General features: G+C 44.7%; 1 protein-coding gene across 1 annotated transcript in view; it reads left to right on the top strand.

Annotated features, from left to right (window-relative positions):
* HEG1 (heart development protein with EGF like domains 1) overlaps positions 1 to 10,961 on the top strand; it is an 83,772-nt gene extending 72,811 nt beyond the window's left edge. Inside the window, exons 17-18 of the mRNA XM_005201440.3 lie at positions 2,343 to 2,517; positions 5,909 to 10,961. Coding sequence (XP_005201497.1) covers positions 2,343 to 2,517; positions 5,909 to 6,058 — 325 coding nt within the window. The 3' untranslated portion in view covers positions 6,059 to 10,961. The remainder of the gene's footprint in view (positions 1 to 2,342; positions 2,518 to 5,908) is intronic.
* The last annotated feature ends 10,017 nt before the right edge of the window (positions 10,962 to 20,978 follow it).

The following is a 20,978-nucleotide window of genomic DNA, read 5'->3' as shown; positions in this document are numbered from 1 at the left end:
GTGTTGTTTGCCATAAAAAGGAATGAGATACTGAATCACACTATAACATGGATAAACCTTGAGAATAGTGTGCTGTGTGAATTAAGCCAGTCACAAAAGACCATACCTGTATGATTCCATTTATTTGAATGTCCAGAATAGGCAAATCCAAGAGAGGCAAAGTAGACTGGCAGTTGCCTAGGGCTGGATGGACAGGGGAAGAATTGGGGAAGAATGGCTTAAGAGTGTGGGGTATATTTCTGGGGTGATGAAATTGTTCTAAAATTGCACGACCGATGGCTGCGTAACCCTGAGGATACCAACAGCCATTGACTTTTACACTTTAAATGGGAAAATTAAGAAGCGAACAAAGATGAAAGGGGTTGCCTGAATATTTAGCAATGGAGAAGTGGCAGGCATGTAGATAAGCAGACAGTAGTAAGCTTGGCTCTAGGCTTCCTGGATAGCAATAGGACTGGGTTTTGAATGGAAAAGGAAGAAAAAGGGGTCAGTTCCCTTCTCTGTGGTTATTCATTTAAAGGAAAACTCAGATCTTTGGTTTAGATGGTAATAAATGGCAGGAATTACCCTGACATGTCTGATGGAGGGGACCTACAAAAGTAGCAAATTATCTTTTTGACCATTGACCCAAAGGGCATTTTAAAATAATCTCTATCTCCAGGAAGGCTGCAGAGGGCCAGCTGCTCCCACCCAGGGACGCAGGCTTCAGGGTTCAGTCTTGACCTGTCGTTTACAAAGTTGCCATCAAAGCATCCAAGAGAAACCGCACGAGTAGAAATAAAGTTCTGGGTGTGAGACTAGGAGCTAGAGAGACAGACCTTGAGTTCTGCAGGGCACAGAAGCCACCTGTCTACTAAGCACCCTGTCAGGTAATACAGCCATCTGGGGAAAGTTTGTGACTGTTGGTCCCTGGGAGAAGGTCGTTGTGAATCATTGAGGCATTGTTTGAGACCGGATGCTCCACCCCTCAGGGAGCAGCACAAAGGCACATCTGTTCTCAGCTTGTAAAGAGAGACAGGACCTAAGGCCCATGGCTGGACATTTTAAGATTCTGAATGATGTGGTGTCTTCCCTAGAAAGTTCATTTACAGCAAAGTGAGGTGGAGGGAAAACTCCAGGTTATCTTACTGTCTGATCTGAGGCCTGTTACAGAAGGTGAATAATATATTCTCCAACAGTTTGCAGTCAGAGGACTCTCAATGGTAAGGAACTTGTGCTAGGGTTTCCCTGCCCTGCTGACATGAGGATTTATATGGGTATATATATAGGTGGGCATTTCTGCCAACAAAACATACTATTTTCATGGTTTGTGAAGTAGCTCTATTGTAGGAAGGGAGACCCCTTCCAGGGCTTGAGAGTGGGCTCTTGCTAACATGTAGAAATGAACTGTCTGAGGAGACACACATGCTGATAAAGCAAGAGACTTATTTGGGAAGGGGTGTCCGGGCAGAGAAGGGCAGGGTAAGGGAACCCAGGAGAACTGCTCTGCCACGTGGCTCGCAGTCTCCGATTTCATGGTGATGGGTTAGTTTCCGGGCTGTCTCTGGCCAGTCATTCTGACTTAGAGTCCTTCCTGGTGGTGCACGCATTACTCAACCAAGATGGACTCCAGCAAGGAGGATTCTGGGAGGTCGGTAGGACATATGGACTGGGGTCTCCTCTCTCCTTTTGACCTTTCCCAAGTTCTTCCGGTTGGGTAGCTCATTAGTTCTGAGTTCCTTACCAGGACCTCCTGTTGTAAGGTAGCTCACGCAAATGGCTACTATTTTGCCTGGCCAGGTGGCGGTTTCTGTCATGGTCCCCCCTAACAGCTTCATGAAGTGGAAGATCACTGGCCAAGGAGTTGGGAGGCCTGAATTCTAGTCCCAGCTTTGCTAGAGGCAAACTGTTACCCCAAGAGAAGTCATATCCTTCACAAAGCCCCATCCCCAGAGCTCCTGGAGCAGGTTGGGAACCCCTGGACTAAAGAACCATCAAGCCCTTCTAGCTCCAACACCTTGTGAATTTATGACTCTTGTTTCCCTGCCCGCCCCCACAGTACAGTGATCTCTGTCCCCCAGTAGAGTCTAAATCTGCTCCACTGCAGCTGTCTTTGTCCTCTCTTCCCCCAGTAACCTGACCATTTTGGTTGGAAGCTTTTTGCATATAATATATTTACATCTAGTTGCATTTTTATAGGTAAATACTAAAAATAAGAACAATAACAACATTTCTCAGTGGGCAATTACAAAAAAAATACAGTGGTATCTTTAGGTTTGTTTTTCCTTGTTGAAAAGCTAGATGGTATTTTCACAAATATCATTTCCTCACAGAACTTTCAATTCTTTTTTTTTACCATGCAGAAAGAATAAAAATGACATAAGCAAACTTATCTTCAAAAGTGGGGATTTCCAGATGTCCCCATATGCTGAGTACCCCAAGAACCCTCGCTCACAAGAATGGGGCCGAGAAGCTATTGAAATGCATGAGAATGGAAGTACCAAAAACCTCCTCCAGATGACAGACGTGTATTACTCGGTGTGTATTCCCATGCCCAAGTGACCTCCTAGCTCCAACTTCCTTGGAGAATTAAAGGGATTCTGTTTTTTTGTTTTGGGATTTTTCTGTTTGTTTTGGTTTGGTTTTTTGGTCACTGCGCACAACTTGCAGGATCTTAGTTTCCAACCTCCAGAATCTTAGTTTCCTGACCAGGGATTAAATGTGACCCTTGGTAGTGAAAGCGCTGAGTCCTAACCAGCAGGCTACCAGGGAACTTGCAAGGGATTCTGTTTTGTTGTAGTAAAAACACTCCAGCTTTTTAAGGGTAAAAGAGAATGGTGGCCTATACCTTTGTCTCATACAATTTAATATTCAATTTACTTACTATCTCTTTGCATAGTATTTATTAGTTTCAACATTGAGATATGACGAGTACTTCTAAAGAGCACAGTATGTACTTTATGAGGTTCTAGCAATAAACGTCTTGTCACTGAACTTGCTTTTAAGTTATAGAACTGGAAGTTAAAAGATAGAGAAAGAATTTAATGGTATTTGGTCTTTGACCCTTTCATTTCTGTCTCTTGTCTGCCATGCTTTATGTCATGTGGTTTGGTAGTTGAAACTGAGGGACTGGGAAAAAGTGTAAAGAGAATAATTCAATGTCATCCTCAACCAGCACTTGTCAAAAGGTTTAGAAGATTCAATAGGTTTTTAATAATTTGCTATGTCTGGCCCTGGACTGGGTCATTTGGAAAGATGGGAGACCACCTTGAACCCTTGCTTCTTTTGTCCCACATTGAATAACCCATGTCATATTCCCATGCCTGCTCAGTTCTTTTGTGTTACACTGCATCAGCCGTAAAGCAGACACAGGCAGGGATACCTGAGCTGGAAAATAAACAGTCATCAGGTGACGCAAAGCCGTTAGAGGTACAGCAATGAAACCTTGCCTGTGAGGACTTAATCACTTCAGGCAATCCTGTTAAAAGCACAGCCCCTCTGGTTGCTATAGAGATTAACCTGTGGGTTTAGACTTTGGATGGGAGAGGCGATTCATGCTAAGGAAGCTATAGTTTCAACAGATTGTGAAAATTTTGAACCTGGCGTAGAAGAAAAACAAAAAGAAACAAGGGGAAAGATAACCGTAGTTACGAAGATCGATCTGGTTCAAATGTTCCTGTTGGTATCTCCCCGTAGTGTTAGTTGCTCAGCTGTGTCCGACTCTTTGCGACCCCATGGACTGTGTCCCGGCAGGCTCCTCTGTCTGTGGAATTCTCCAGGCAAGAATATCGGAGTGGGTCGCCATTTCCCTTCTCTAGGGGATCTTCCAGACCCAGGGATTGAACCCTGGGTCTCCTGCATTGTGGACAAATTCTTTACCATCTGAGCTACCAGGGAAGCCCTATTTCTACATAAGGGCTTTGCTTTCCCTTTGGCTTGTCAGGCAAGTTCTTTTCCTCTGGTAACTGCAGCTGAAACTAAGCCTGTATCGCTCCTGGGTTACCCGCACCCTCACACCCTCCTCTAGAGGCTCTTCAGAGCAGCGCCAGGACAGAGCAGCTGACAGGCCTGCAGCGTCACAAGACCCACTTTTGCTGCATGTTCCCAGGCCAATAGCTGAAGAGTTGTCTTACAGAGATGCAGTCATGAACTTAAATGAGCCCCGTCTTCATTTCAGACAGTAGGCTGAGCAGTCTGTAGAGGCAGAGTCTAAGTTTAGGGGCTCCTTTTGCGTTAGGTAGGTAGTCATGACCCATTAAGCTGGGATTTGATCAGAGAGACACCTAAGAATCAGCTCGCCTCCTTCTTTGGGGTCCTAACTCCCTCTGATGGGTGGCCAGACAACCTTGCAAAGGCCAGGCCCCTGTCTCAGCTGGGATGGTAATGTACCACTAAATGCCATAGAGGATCTAAAGCCATTGTGTTGGGGCTTCCCTGGTGGCTCAGTGGTAAAGAATCCACCTGCCAATGCAGGAGACTTGGGTTCAATCCCTGCCTGACCAGGGAACATCCCACAAGCTGAGAAACAGCTAAGCCTGCAGGCCGCAACTGTTCAGCCTGTTGTGCTCTAGAGCCTGGGAGTTGCAACTCCTGAAGCCCAAGTGCCCCAGAGCCTGTGCTCTTCAATAAGATAAGCTACGGTAATAAGAAGCCTGCACAGCAATGAAGACCTCAGTACAGCCATAAATAAATAAATAAAATTACTTTAAAAAAGTAAAGCCTTTGAGCTCCAGAGAGAAACGCCTTTTGAAAGTCAAAATAGTAATCAGATAATCATTACTTTTGATAATAATCAAGGGAATAATTAACCCAGGTCTGGGTCACTGGGCTGCTCTTGATTATATAATGTTTCTAAAACTCTGCCCTTAAAATATGGGCAAAGGGTCCCAGGTTCCATAAAGAGACAATCTGGGAGGTCCTGACTTGTAGGTGAGACCTTGCTCTGCAAAGTATCAGTTCAGTTCAGTTCATTCCAGTTGCTCAGTCGTGTCCGACTCTTTGTGACCCCATGAATTGCAGCACACCAGGCCTCCCTGTCCATCACCAACTCCCGGAGTTCACCCAAACTCATGTCCTTCGAGTCAGTGATGCCATCCAGCCATCTCATCCTCTGTCGTCCCCTTCTCCTCCTGCCCCAGGATCAGGGTCTTTTCCAATGAGTCAACTCTTCGCATGAGGTGGCTTTGGTATTGGAGTTTCAGCTTCAGCATCAGTCCTTCCAAAGAACACCCAGGACTGATCTCCTTTAGGATGGACTGGTTGGATGTCCTTGCAGTCCAAGGGACTCTCAAGAGTCTTCTCCAACACCACACTTCAAAAGCATCAATTCTTTGGCGCTCAGCCTTCTTCACAGTCCAACTCTCACATCCATACATGACCACAGGAAAAACCATAGCCTTGACTAGACGGACCTTTGTTGGCAAAGTAATGTCCCTGCCTTTGAATATGCTATCTAGGTTGGTCATAACTTTCCTTCCAAGGAGTAAGTGTCTTTTAATTTCATGGCTGCAGTCACCATCTGCAGTGATTTTGGAGCCCAAAAAAACAAAGGCTGACACTGTTTCCACGGTTTCCCCATCTATTTGCCATGAAGTGATGGGACCAGATGCCATGATCTTAGTGTTCTCAATATTCAGTTTTAAGCCAACTTTTTCACTCTCCTCTTTCACTTTCATCAAGAGGCTTTTTAGTTCCTCTTCACTTTCTGCCATAAGGGTGGTGTCATCTGTATATCTGAGGTTATTGATATTTCTCCTGGCAATCTTGATTCCAGCTTGTGCTTCTTCCAGCCCAGCGTTTCTCATACTAAGTATAGCTGCCTCCATTTTAAATTCATCAAAATGTAGCATTCGTTGTTTCTTTTTTTGTTATCTATTAGATTTAAACCTAAGATTAAATTGATTTTTCTTCTTTTCTCTTTGGCCACCAGCCCTCAAGTGTAAGGAATCCTGAACTTGAACGAAATGGACTCTACCCGGCCTACACTGGATTGCCAGGATCACGGCACTCTTGCATTTTCCCCGGACAGTATAACCCATCTTTCATCAGTGATGAGAGCAGGAGAAGAGACTACTTCTAAATGCAGAAGAGAGAGGGGCCCATTGCTCTGACTGCACCAGGGGAGCACCACCCTGGGGCCGCTCCCAGGACTAGTGGAGCCATCCCTGAGCAGGCAGCAGAAAGGGGATGGGCACGGGGGGACGTGACCACAGTGGAGGGGACAGCTGGAGCCCCTGGATGTGGAACTGCAGGCTGCTCACCCGGCACCTTCATTGCTACTGTGAATGTGAACACGGGCCAATCCATTCAAGTCCCCGCGTGACCACAGCATGGCCACAGCTCTGGAGTGGCTGTTAGTTAGGGCTGATCACTAGGCATCTGTGCAGGAACCCAGGTTTTCCTCAGTTTGCACTTTAGTAAATGCAGAAGGAGGGAGGGAGGCCTCCTTTCGGATTCTTTCCAAGACTGCTCTAGAAAGAAGGCCTCTTCTCCTCAGACACTTCCATAGGACTCTATTCAGTGATTCATTTACAGTGAAATGCTCTTTCGTTGTCTTCCTGCCCAGTAGCTACATGCTGAACAGCAGATGCTGAAGGACATGCCACTAGTGTTTGGAATTGCTGCAGGTTAACATGCATGCAGCATTTTCACACGCTCCCAAGTCTTCTTGTGCAACGTTCTCCAAACAACCCCAAAGGGAGGAACTGAAACTTGTGAGGCAAAGCACACAGCTCCAGTTTGTTTTCTTCATTCAAAGGGACACATTTATCTAGGATTATTCCTTTGCGGTTACTTCTCATGTTACCATTCATATCTGGATCAGAGCAAAACAAGTTTCATTTGATTCTAGTTTGAGGCATCTAGCCGCCCCATGGTGAGCCCTATGGGCACTGGGCAAGGACCCTGGGGGAAGGTGCTGGCCCTGAGGGCACTGCACGGGGTGTGGGCTCAGACCTCCACCCTCGAGGCCAAGGCTGCTGTGTGTGGAGCAGAAGTCTGAATGCAGGTTGGGTCCAAGCTGGTAGGTACTTCACCACTAATGGAAAAGCAGCTGAATGTGCTTCAGGAAATGGGCTGAACAGGTGTGTCCATTTTCTGAGACGCCAGTGCTTTGGGAAGCCAGGTATGTGGTTCCCAAGGAAGAACGGGGAGCTGGGCTGGAACTACACGCATGTCTGCTTACCCACCAGTGCGGCATCTTTGCTAGGAGCCCTGATCTCGTCCACAAACTCAGAGTTGGTTGGTTGGTTCAGCCAACCACTCAAAGCTATTTATTCATTGAAGAAATAACTTATTTTCTCTCAAACAGTAATTTGTAACTCTCTCTACTACTATGGAGTTCCCTCCTGAAACAGGGGTGTAATTCAAGTTAGCATCTGAGAACTAAAGATTGCTGGCTGTTTAGGGAATGGAGCATCTGCCTGCGGGGAGGCGGCTCCACACATTTGTATGAGGCTGTGGCATGGGTCCTGCCAGGAGGGCATAGCCAATGCTGTGCCTTTACCTGCTGCTGTGGACCCATGATCTTTGTCATCTGCTTTTGAACATCCTGGTTCGGGATGAAGTGAACAAAGAAGTAAAATAACTGTTCTCATCCTAAAGCTTGGAGTGCAGTGACACCCACACTTCTGGAAATGGTGCAGCCTTTGGAGACCGTTCTAGCCCAGGCATGGTTGTTCCTTCAGGGTTCTCTAATCTCTTCAGAATGAATCTAATCCTAGTGTAATCCCCGTCCTAATGGTTTTGAGTGCAAATTCCTGAGTCCCGAGGTCTGCACAAGTCACCGTCGCCCCACCGCGGCCAGGTTACTCTTCAGGTGTGATCACTTAGTGCTTAAATTGCATTCATCTCATGAGACACATGGAAAGAACCCTGCTTTTTGTCAGTGGGTGCGAACTTAACATAGCATCACCTGTTAGAGATCTTGGGTCTTGCCTCTCTCCGTGCAACCAGACATGCCTTTCTGTGCCTCGTGGGCTCTCATCTAACTGGAGAGCTCGAGCTCCTAGCCTCAGCTCACCTGAGCCAGCAAGCCGGGCCGTGAGGAGCTGCTGCTTCTGGGCTCCTGCTGCAGAGCCTTGCTGGCCCCCGGGACCCGGGGCCGCAGTGGGGGCCGTCCCCAGGCATACAAGCCCACCACCTGCAGCTGACATCACAGCTGGCAGGTCATCTGTGCCCGGGGCCAGAAGCTATACTCTTCACCGAATGAAGCGTTCTGTCCCCAGAGTGTTGTGGAGCAGAATCCCAACGTCCAGAACAGAGTGTGCTGTGAGTTTCAAAGAGGCTTTCCTGGGAGTGGTTTTATGCATGTGAAGTGGATTGAGAGAGTTGTTTTTTCTTGGACTGTGAAAAACGGAGGCACCCTGCAAGGCTGAGGTCACATCACATATGTAGTTGCTAGGCGGCTTGCAGGGGTGGGGGCTTAGGGTGCCAGTGCTGGCTGCCCACCTGGGTGAGGAAGGGAGAGGCCGGCTTCATTCCTGCTTGGGGTTAAAATACTTTCAGAAAGGTCCTCCCTGAGCTGGGAAACAGCTGGTGGGGCAACAGCCCCGGGACTGAGGGGACAGGCTGGATGCTCCCCTGGTGACCAGAAGCCCAGTCACAGGTTCAGGTTAGTCCACGCACCTGGAGTGATTCCTGCTCACAGAAATGCCATGGTCCTGTGTGGGGCCCCACTTGAGGAAGCTGCCCATAAGACGCTCAGACCTCAGTAGGAAAGTGTGGGGCTGCATGGAACCACCGTGTCATGCAGCATGCCAGAGCGTGGTGACTCTCAGAGCAGGGCAGTGCTCACTGGGGCCTACCATCATCTGTGGAGTCTGCCGAAGCTCCAGAGGGTCTGAAATCTGGTGTCTTTTATTTTTTGCCCCATGACCCAGCCTTGCTAAAGACATTTTAGAAAGCCTAGATAGTCCCAGTGAGCATCTCATGTGTTCCCAGCAGAGCCAGGCTCTGTGCAGAGTACTTGGTCTCACCCCACCCTTGTGAGGTGGGCATGAGAGGGCCCATTTCTCGGACATGGGAACCTTCAGAGGGGATCAATACCTTGGCTTAGAGAGCCAGGACCCATACCCTCTGCCTGGCTCCCTCTTCCCACTGTACCTCTTGCCTCACCTCCCTGGCAGATGCCTCACCATCCAGTATCAAAGAGAGCTTGAGAGAGTGGGCTTAAAAGTTGTGTTTAATATTGGTAAGCAGTAGCTAAACTAATGCCATAAAGTGCAAAAACAAAATGTTGAAAAGTCCTTTCAGGTCCTTACATGTATTGCTTGGATGCTTGTGGTCATTGTTAATAGTGGCTGGCTCATGCTTATTAGCAAGGAGCATATTGGTACGTGGCTTTGGATGAAGGAAGTGTATGGTGATGACCTGGGTTTTTGACAGACGTGGCCAGACTTAGTCATCCTTCTGAGTGCTGCCTTGCCCTGTTCCTGTGGTGAGGCTGTGTTTCCCACATATTGGAAGCATGTTTTTGTGAATATTATCAGAGTCTGGAACCTATTCAGTTGAATGTCTTAGATGCTGACAAATCTTCCTCCTTTGACAAAAGTTTGTTTTCAGAAGCAGCTAAGTCATTTAGAGCCAAAATTGCTGAGTGGAGAATGTAATCAAGCTGAGTTATCAGCATTTGAGGTCAAGAACTAAGATGTAACTTAAGTTCTTGAAGAGGTCGTTCTTAATGTTGGCCCAAATGAGAGGGCAACGTCTTTGCAAAGATAAGACGGGATGGCTGCCCACGAAAATGTCTTTGAAGGATGATGTTCATTCAGATATAAAAGTTCCCAGAGTAGACACATCAGGGTCAGTCCTCACATGTGACTTTTTGGAGCCCCCATTAAGCCATCTTGCCCACTGTCGGGGCATCCTGTTGCTGTAACTGTGAGTGCTACTGGCAGAAGCTAGAGTGGTGTCCAGGCCAACTGTTCCTGGCTTAGTTTAGTTGAAGGAAAAAAAGTGAAGTGAAATACACCCCAAATTAGGGTTTTGACCCATGGTTCTAAGATACATTGATTTCAAAACTAGAGCACTTCTTCAGAGAGAGGAAGAATGCAAAGTTCAGTATCTCAGTATTTTGTATCTTATTGAACACCACCCTTAATATCAGAGAGATTCTTTTCTGTGTGAAACTGTGGGGATTAGAAGGGACATTCCATTCCTTCCTTCTTGACAAAGCGTCATTCAGAGGTTCTCCTGTGCATTCTTGGAAACAGATACAGTTTTGTAGAGTTGGCTGTTGAGTATGTATTCTTTTTCTTTTCTTGAATCCCCAGAAAGATTAAGGTATTAAATGTCAGTTAATTTGTTGTGCTAAAGTATCTTTTCAAGTGTGTTATAATCCATCCTATTTGATTTAAAGTGCTCACAGAAAACCCTGTGCAACTCAAGGGGACAATTGAGGTCTAAAAAGAGACGTATCTTATACTGGCTCTGTCTTCTAGGCATTGTAAAGAGCACATTTAAAAGAAATTGTATGTTAGATTCTGGCTTTACCTTTTTTTTTTTTTTCTCTCTTGGATACATAATAGTGCACTTCGGGTGCAGAGTTTTTGGGGAGGAAGGATGGGACGAGACAGGGATGGGATGGAACCAGTCTACCTGGGAAACTAACCCAGGTTTCTGTATTATTTTGCCTGTTTCTTAAAAGACCTCTCATCAGGGGTTGCTGTGAGTTTTGTTAATGTTTGTGTTGTTGGATTTTTGGTTAAATGAAACCTGTAGCTGGAAAATTAACTTTTTGAGTTTTCACATTGTCCCAAATTTCTCTTTGCAGACCTTTAAACCTTAGCCCCTGGTTGATTGTGTTAAATCCATTATAAGAATGTTATTTAAAGTTGTATTATAATTGCAACCTTCACTAATTATTCAGTACTGTAGCAGCAAAATATTATTTGTAAGAATTCGATTATTTTTATACTTATACCCACTATTAAGTCTGGCGTTCTAGTCAGTAAAATAATGCAATAAAATCAATATCATTTTCACTGTGTTTTTCTGGTGATAACAAACACACCACCTCAGAGTACAACAGGTTCGTTTTCATGAGGGCATCATTTAAACGCTGGAGCTACACCATGAACTCTAATGGCAGAGCAGGGGTTGAGCCATTTCGTATGCTCAGTGCTATGGGTGAGGAAATATGCTCTTGATGATGGATGGATGGGCAGATGGATTGACCTAAATGATGAAAAGCCTACTTCAGGATAACACCTGCTTTGTTTGCTGTTCTTTCTGTGTGTTGGAGAGAGCCGGTAACCAATCTTCGGACACAGAAAATTTCCTCCTGAATGCCTCCCACCACCGGGTGCCCACTCTTCAGGTTTCAGAGGAGAAGGTAAAGTAAGCATATCTGTGATCTGTGGTCGAGAGATGTTGGAGCTTGAAGATGATGAGCTGTGGGCCTCATATTTACATGGCCAATGAGTGTGGCAGCTTGGCTGATTGTTCATTAATTACTTACTGAGGGCCTTTCATGACAGGGATGAATGAGCCTTTCAGATGCTTTGTGACAGTAACCTTGGCATTAGGAGACGCCAGTAATAGCAGCTTGGGACATGAAGGTGACCTTTTGGCAGCTTAGATCAGGGTTGCAGCCCACCAAACATCTCTGAATGGAAATGAGCAGCACACTGCTTTCTGTCCCATCATTTAATCCCCCATGAGACCTTGGCAGAATCTGCTGACTCTGACCCTGTTCACATTCCGAATCAGCTCAGCCAGACTGTAAACATCACAGCATGTCCACACCCACTCTCCCCCGGGAGCTGTTTAGGTGCTGTCCACCCACACGCTAGCCTGAGTGCTTGTCCTGCCTATACCTCTGACCTGGCCATGTTGAACCTTCACCTCAGGACTGATTTGCCAGTAAGTAACAATCTAGAAACTATTTTTAGACCTTTGGACTTAAATGACTCCAGCAGGGCACACTCATTTTCCAATTGTTTGGGAAGTAATGAAAGGTAAGGGGCATGATATAGAGATTATATAGGCCAGAGTCCTCCTGTCTTGATATCAGCCAGGACAACTTTTAAACCCTCATAACTAAATGGTGTTGACCTGAAGCCACCTGACAAAACAAACATGAACTTCAGGTTAGATACGAGAGAGATGCCAGGAAAAAGAAATGCAGGTAGATATTTATAGACCTCATAAAAACTTACAGCATCACCAGAAGGCCCAGGCTCTAACAAGCTGGTATGAGACACTCCCTAATAGTGTCCTGGATGTTTTTTTCCAGATCGTGATGTCAGGCCTAAGAGTCTGCTCATTTCTCTGAGCCTCAATTACCTGACCTGATCAAGGAAGTGGGGATAATAAGTATTGCCTCTCCCAGAGTTGTTGTGAGGATGAAAAGGGAGAATTCATATGAAAACACTGTAAACTACAAAGAAACATACACAGATGGGTTCTCTTCAGTAGGGCCATCTTGTCACCAAAAGAAAGACAATTACAAGATTAATGTGTCATTTCAAACTGACTAGTAACTAGACCCAAAGACCTTGGTCTTGCCATCAAAGAGTTCTTGTCATTTCCCCTTCCCTCCTCCAGCCTGCTTCACCCATCATGAAGGGATTAATGGGCTAAAAAGTATAAGTTCTATACAAGTAGGAACCCAGACTGACCTTTCCACGTGATATGCTCAATGCCTGGCACCTAGCAGATATTCAGTAAAACAAAGAACAGGTGAGTGGGTGGATGAATCATCCAATAGAAGACGTATATGGAAGTTAAAGTTCCTGGAGACCTACCCCCTCTAGTAGCTGCAGGCTGATGACCAGCTGATGTTAGGTAAATATGCAGCCATTACATGTAACTGAACAGGAACTCTTAACAAAAATCTCTGGTAGCAAACAAGGCCCAGGCAGGCATTTGTGGACTAAACACTAAAGATCCGCTAGAAAGCCCTTCACCTGATGAATTATGGAACAACTGGACAATGAAATGTCACTCGCCAAATAAAAGGAACAAACTACCTCAACAGGCAGCACCGCGGATGGGTCTCACAAATATCCTGCTGCGCGAAAAGAGCCAGCTGTAAATGGCTACCCATTGTATGCTTCCCTTTATGTTCCATTCGGGAAAAAAGACAAGATCAAAGGGACTGAACACAGGTGAGTGGTTCCCTAGAGGTCAGAAGGGGCTTTCCGCTGTTCGCCAGATACTTCCCCTTTCTTCCTTCCAGGCATGTGGTAGCTGTGCTTTACCACCCGCTTTGAAATACCGCTGTGTGACTGGTTTTGGCCAAAGAAATGTGAAGGGAAGTGAGATGTGTCACTTCTGGGAAAACACTTTAAGAGCTGGTGTGGTGTTCACTTCTGTAGCCTCAGCAGTTGTGGAAATATGTGTTGAAATACTATTGGCCTGGGACCCTGAGTGACTAAGAGGAACATAGCCTCTTGCTTACTGGGCTTGGACATTAATGAGGATGAAAGGAACACTAGTTACTACCCTTCGTGTGAATTCCTTGATTCTTTGTTCAATGCCACGGAACATTTATATCACTACAGTTCTTCAACTAAGTTGTTTCAGGTTTGTTTTATAAAAATTCAAATCAGAAACACTTAGTGAGTGGCTCATATTTTCCAAGTCCGTCAATTGAGACTTTGTGATATGAGTGAGATTTTGAACCAGAATAACCTAGATTTGAAACTCATCACTACTGCTTATTAGCTGTGTGCCCTTGATGGGTTTCCTAACTAGTCTGATCCTGAGTTTACTCCTCTATAAATAGCAATAGAGATCATTCCTAATTCAGAGGTGTGTTGAGAGATTAAATGGTAGGATATCTCTAAAGTGTATCTCCGTGATGGGATATATCATTTAGCTATGACCGTGGGATGAAGCAGGCATTGATGTGTGTGTGTTATGGGCATGATGGGCATGCTTGAAGCATGAGTCTGTGATGGGCATGCTTGAAGCAGGTGTCTTGTTCAGATGTGCTGTGCTGTGCTAAGGCACTTCAGTCGTGTTCAACTCTTTGCGACACTATGGGCTGTAGCCCGCCAGGTTCCTCTGGACATGGGATTCTCCAGGCAAGAGTACTGGAGTGGATTGCCATTCCCTTCTCCAGGAAATTTTCCCCACCCAGGGATCGAACCCAAGGTTCTGTTTCCTGCATTGGCAGGCCGGTTCTTTACCACTAGTGCCACCTGGGAAACCCTATGGTTCACATGGAACTAGAATATTTATTCCTCCGCCCTTTCCTCCTGCTTACTTCACAGTAGTTGTTAAATTTTATTGTAAGTCATTATCATAGTGATACTAGTACCATCAAGAAGACAAAACTTGTTTGGGGAAATGCGCTATAATTTTATAATCTGCATAGAACCTGATCTATATTTAGCTCAGTGATAACTAGATTAACTGAGGAACAAGGTTCAGCTTTCCTGACTCTCCAACACCCGTCACCCTCACCGTGGACGATCTTGTCTCTCACTTCCTCATCAATTGTCCCCATTTCACAATGAGGTTGATTCCTTTCTAAAGACCAAGGAACTGGGATATAGTCGTCCTACCTGGGGAAATAAGGAGAGGTTTCACTGGTTCTCCTAGTATCATAGGGGCTTCCCAGGTGACTCAAGTGGTAAAGAATCCACCTGCCAATGCAGGAGACACAAGTTTGGAGGAGGAAATGGCAACCCACTCCAGTATTCTTACCTGGAAAATTCCATGGACAGAGGAGCCCAGCGGGCTGCAGTCCATGGGTTGCAAAGATTGAGACAACCAAGCAGCTGAGTGCACATACATAGTATCATAGACTGTGAGGCCTGGGACACTTGTTAGTGAGTTCATCTTGGCAATGGTTTACAAATCCTGTTCATGGAGGGATGGTGGTTTTTTTTTTTTTTTTTTTTTCCATTTTTAAGACCAGATTAATGTTTGGTATGTAAAGGAAGTCTTCTTCAAAAGGGTTGAATCTGACTGGTTCCACACTTCTTCACAGTAACACAAAACTTGAAGGCATGAAGCAGTATCTACAAGTTTATCCTCTTAATAATGAAAGCAACAGAGATCATCCAAAAGAAAAGATTTCAGGGAACCCAGCGCCCAAGAAAAAGCACTCCATAGTGAAGTGCTGCTAACCAAGTGAGAAACCGAAACACTGAATTTGGAAATGGATCAACTATGAGGGATACATACTGGATCTGGTTAGAGAATAAAGACATGGGATTAAGAAAATGAAAGAATGGGCGGAGGAGCCTGGGAGGCTGCAGTCCATGGGGTTGCTGAGAGTCGGACACGACTGAGCGACTTCCCTTTCACTCTTCACTTTCACGCATTGGAGAAGGAAAGGGCAACCCACTCCAGTGTTCTTGCCTGGAGAATCCCAGGGACGGGGGAGCCTGGTGGGCTGCCGTCTACGGGGTCGCACAGAGTCGGACACGACTGAAGTGACTTAGCAGTAGCAGCATAAAGGTTACAGAAAGTAAAAATAATGGAAGTAACAAAAACAGGAGGTATAGGAGAATAAGATACTCTCTTCCTTATTTTTCATAGCAGATAGATCAAAAAATACTATTTAAAGTTAACTAAGTTTATAAAATAGCGTATCTCTGAGTTTTCATGATTTTTTTCTTAATTTTGGAGGAGTATCCTTGGAACTAATATTGCTTATGGTAAAGACACGTTTTTTTCTAAGTTGAATAATTATTTCATTTTCACATCATCTGGTTCTTCTGTTAATTCAAATGAAAAACTAAATGTCTTGTTCCAATTGAAAAAAGAGTTTCTATGTTATAACGTCGTGCTTATAAAATTATACCTACTCAACTATCTATCTCCAGCTATTCTCTCTCCCCCACTATCAGTCTCCCTGCACAGAGAGAGGTGTCTCACATGTTGTCTTCTAAATATTAATGCTGGTTATGGATCATGGGTACCTTTCCTTTCTTCTTTGTACTTTTCCATGTTGCTTGAATTTATCTTAACATGAGTCATTTTAATAAGAACAATAAAATTATTCATTTAAAAAGGAAAATGAGGGGCTTTCCTGGGAACTCAGTGGTAAAGAATCCACCTACCAACACAGGAGACACAGGTTCGATTCCTAATCTGGGAAGATCCCACGTGCCATGGAACAACTAAGCCTTGCACCACAACGATTGAGCCTGTGCTCTAGAGCCCAGAGCCTCTACTGTGGGAGCTTGTGCATCATAGCCACAGCAGTGAGAAGCCAGCGCACTGCAGCTAGAGAGTGGCACTTGCTCACCGCATCTAGGGAAAAGCCCATGCAGCAAGAAAGGCCCAGCACAGCCAAAAATAAATCAAATTATTATAAAAGGAAAATGAGACAAGAATATGTAACTTTTAGAACTATCAAAAGAATGTATATGTGTGTATGTATATGTATGGATCTAAATATAGCTATCCTAACAGTTCCTGGCATATTGTAGGCACTCAGTAGGTGCCAGGTACTATTATTATTGTTTTCTTGGGAAGAGAAAAACCTTAAATCCTGACTGTAGTAATTTTCAGTGTTAGTTGGGGTTCTTGGTTGCAGAGATGAGCATTCACTCCGTTTGGTTTATTAAAGAACTTTAGGTGTCTCTCAGAATCTCCAGGAGGGCCTTAGAAGAACAATAGCAGATTATGCTGCAGGAGTGAGAACTCCAGCAGAGACAACCCCCTGCCGCCACTGCTCCATCCAGAGCCACAGCTTACACCACCGCCCCCTGGCACAGTGCTGGTGCCTCAGGTTTCTGCCTCCATCTGGTGCTGGTACCTTTTATTTCCTCTTCTAAATATATGTCATGTGAGGAAGCCCTGATTTATGGTGCTAAGTCGTAGGCTTGCACCCCAAAGACAAGAAAGGCTATGAAAGTGAGATCTTGGCGTCTATCTTGGAGCAGCAAGACTTGATAGAGGAGATCTGCAAATACAGGCAGTGGGGATCAAAGATGCTGAGCAGCCTCAGATAGAGTAAATTCTATCAACCATACCTCCCAAGTACCCCTTATGAAGCTTGGCGAGCCAAAGACTAAAAGGATTCCAAGAGCACTTGAAAATTATTGTATATTCCCTACTTGTTCAAAGGTTCTGCTAATTTACTAAAATATATTTATGTACAGTAGCTCCTCCATATCCACAGGTTTCATATCCAGAAATTAAACCAACCATGGACTGAAATTTTTTTATTTCCAGAAAGTTCCAAAGAGCAAAACTTGAATTTGCTGTTCACTGACAAATGTGTGTATGTGTGTATGCATGAAGGAGTATGCTATTCACAGCTATTTTCATAGCATTTACATTGTATTAGGTATTATAAGTAATCTAGACATGATTTGAAGTATATGAGAGGGGGAAGTTCACTGACTGTCCAGAGATTTGGACTTGGTGCATTTACTGTTAGGGACCTTGGTTCATTCCCTGGTTGGAGAATTAAGATCTCACAAGCCATGCAGTGCAGCCAAAAGAAAAAAAAAATTTAAGTATATGGGAGAGTGCTTATAGGTTACATGAAAAATCTGTTATATAAGAAACTTGAGCATTCTCAGATTTTGGTATCTGTAGGGGGTAGGGTCTTTAAAACAATCCCCTACAGATACCAGGAGACCACTATAAAATTCTAAAACCTCAGAGAAGGCTCCCCTTATCCAATGTAAACAGTGTTATCAGAGACCTCTCGGTTCTTAGCTGAAAAAGGAATAGAGTTTTTTCTTTTTTTCGTGGGGGGCAAGGGTTGCTTTCTGGAACTCTCTTGCTTTTTTGATGATCCAGTGGATGTTGGCAATTTGGTCTCTGGTTCCTCTGCCTTTTCTAAAACCAGCTTGAACATCCGGAAGTTCATGGTTCACGTATTGCTGAAGCCTGGCTTAGAGAATTTTGGGCATTACTTTACTAGCATGTGAGATGAATGCAATTGTGTGGTAGTTTGAGCATTATTTGCATTGCCTTTCTTTGGGATTGGAATGAAAACTGCCCTTTTCCAGTCCTGTGGCCACTGCTGAGTTTTCCAAATTTGCTGGCATATTGAGTGCAGCACGTTCACAGCATCAGCTTTCAGGATTTGAAATAGCTCAACTGGAATTCCATCACCTCCACTAGCTTTGTTCATAGTGATGCTTTCTAAGGCCCACTTGACTTCACATTCTAGGATGTCTGGTTCTAGGTAAGTGATCACACCATTGTGATTATCTGGGCTGTGAAGATTTTTTTTGTACAGTTCTTCTGTATATTCTTGCCACCTCTTCTTAATAGAAAAACATCTATTTCTGCTTTATTGACTATGCCAAAGCCTTTGACTGTGTGGATCACAATAAACTGTGGAAAATTCTGAAAGAGATGGGAATACCAGACCACCTGACCTGCCTCTTGAGAAACCTGTATGCAGGTCAGGAAGCAACAGTTAGAACTGGACATGGAACAACAGACTGGTTCCAAATAGGAAAAGGAGTATGTCAAGGCTGTATATTGTCACCCTGCTTATTTAACATTTGCAGAGTACATCATGAGAAATGCTGGGCTGGAAGAAGCACAAGCTGGAATCAAAATTGCTGGGAGAAATATCAATAACCTCAGATATGCAGATGACATCACCCTTATGGCAGAAAATGAAGAGAAACTAAAAAGCCTCTTGATGAAAGTGAAAGAGGAGAGTGAAAAAGTTGGCTTAAAGCTCAACATTCAGAACACTAAAATCATGGCATCTGGTCCCATCACTTCATGGGAAACAGTGGAAACAGTGTCAGACTTAATTTTTGGGGGCTCCAAAATCACTGCAGATGGTGACTGCAGCCATGAAATTCAAAGACGCTTACTCCTTGGAAGGAAAGTTATGACCAACCTGGACAGCATATTCAAAAGCAGAGACATTACTTTGCCAACAAAGGTCCGTCTAGTCGAGGCTATATTTTTTCCAGTGGTCATGTATGGATGTGAGAGTTGGACTGTGAGGAAAGCTGAGCGCTGAAGAATTGATGCTTTTGAAATGTGGTATTGGAGAAGACTCTTCAGAGTCCCTTGGACTGCAAGGACATCCAACCAGTCCATCCTAAAGAAAATCAGTCCTGGGTGTTCATTGGAAGGACTGATGTTGAAGCTGAAACTCCAATACTTTGGCCACCTCATGCGAAGAGTTGACTCATTGGAAAAGACCCTGATGCTGGGAGGGATTGGGGGCGGGAGGAAAAGGGGAAGACAGAGGATGAGATGGCTGGATGGCATCACTGACTCGATGGACATGAGTTTGGGTAAACTCCGAGAGTTGGTGATGGACAGGGAGGCCTGGTGTGCTGCGGTTCATGGGGTCGCCAAGAGTCAGACACGACTGAGTGACTGAACTGAACTGAAGGCTTGCTTTGGGTCTTCATTGCAGTGTACAGACTTCTCATTGCAGTGGCTTCTCTTGTTGCGGAGCACAGGCAGACTTTTTATAAAAAATATAAACTGTCGGACTTCCCTAGTGGTCCAGTGATTCAGAATCCACCTGGCAGGGGGCTTTCCTGGTGGTTCAGTGGTAAAGAATCTGCCTGCCGGTGCAGGAGACACAGGTTTGATCCCTAGTATGTGAATATCCCACATGCTGCAAAGAAGCTAAGCCCGAGTGCCACAACTCCTGAAGCCCACTTACCTAGAGCCTGAGCTCTGCAACAAGAGAAGCCATTACAGTGAAAAGCCCAGGCACCACAACTAGAGAAGAGCCCCCACTCACCACTACTAGAGAAGTCCTAGCAAAGACCCAGTACAGTCAAAAATAATTAATTAATTTAAAATATACAAACTGCATATAATGAAAAATATTAAAAGCCAAATATGATCTACAGCACATCTAACAGAAGGAGTTAATACATCTTGATATTCCAGCACTCATACAAATGAATTTAAAAAAGAGACCACTAAGAACCCAAGAGATACATGGGCAAGGACATGCACAGATGATTGACAAAAGAGAAAGTACAAGACACGTGCTATGAAATCTATTAGCACTCACTTGTAACAGGAGAGGAAGGGAAACTACTCCTGCCTAGCCACCAAGCATTTCGCTAGCATTTTTATTTCATCTTCACAATCATGGTCATGTTAGATGCTATAATTCCCTTTTTATTAATGAAGAAACTTGAGGTTCAGAAGGGTTGGGTAGCTTGTTGACCAATATCAACTGGCTAAGCTGATACTGACCCTGTGACGACTGTCAGGCTCCAAAGACCAGGGTCTTTCCACTAACCAAGCTGCCTCTTTAGTGACTGTTATGAATCTGAGAAACTCTTTTCAACTATTAAATTATCAAAACCCAATGTTGATGAGAGTAATGAAAGTAGCTTGGTTGCTAAGCTGTGTCCAACTCTTTGGTGAATCCATAGACTCTAGTCTGCCAGGCTCTTCTGTCCATAGGATTCTCCAGGCAAGAACACTGGAGTGGGTTGCCATTTCCTACTCCAGGGGATCTTCCCGACCCAGGGACTGAACCCACATCTCTTATGCCCCCTGCATTGGCAGGTGGGTTCTTTAGCACTAGTGCCACCTGGGAAGCCCTATGATGAGAGTCCTTCTCATAAAAGATTATGGGGCTGGAAAAGGTCAGTTTTTATTCCAATCCCAAAGGAAGGCAATGCCAAAGAATGCTCAAACTACCGCACAATTGCACTCATCTCACACGCTAGTAAAGTAATGCTCAAAAGTCTCCAAGCCAGGCTGCAGCAATATGTGAACCATGAACTTCCAGTTGTTCAAGCTGGTTTTACAAAAGGCAGTGGAACCAGAGACCAAATTGCCAACATCTGCTGGATCATGGAAAAAGCAAGAGAGTTCCAGAAAAACATCTATTTCTGCTTTATTGACTATGCCAAAGCCTTTGACTGTGTGGATCACAATAAACTGGAAAATTCTGAAAGAGATGGGAATACCAGACCACCTGATCTGCCTCTTGAGAAACCTGTATGCAGGTCAGGATGCAACAGTTAGAACTGGACATGGAACAACAGACTGGTTCCAAATAGGAAAAGGAGTACGTCAAGGCTGTATATTGTTACACTGCTTATTTAACTTCTATGCAGAGTATATCA

The sequence above is a fragment of the Bos taurus genome, chromosome 1 (assembly GCF_002263795.3).
Source record: "Bos taurus isolate L1 Dominette 01449 registration number 42190680 breed Hereford chromosome 1, ARS-UCD2.0, whole genome shotgun sequence".
NCBI classification, from domain to species: Eukaryota; Metazoa; Chordata; class Mammalia; order Artiodactyla; family Bovidae; genus Bos; species Bos taurus.
This window is presented reverse-complemented; position numbering and strand designations above follow the sequence as displayed.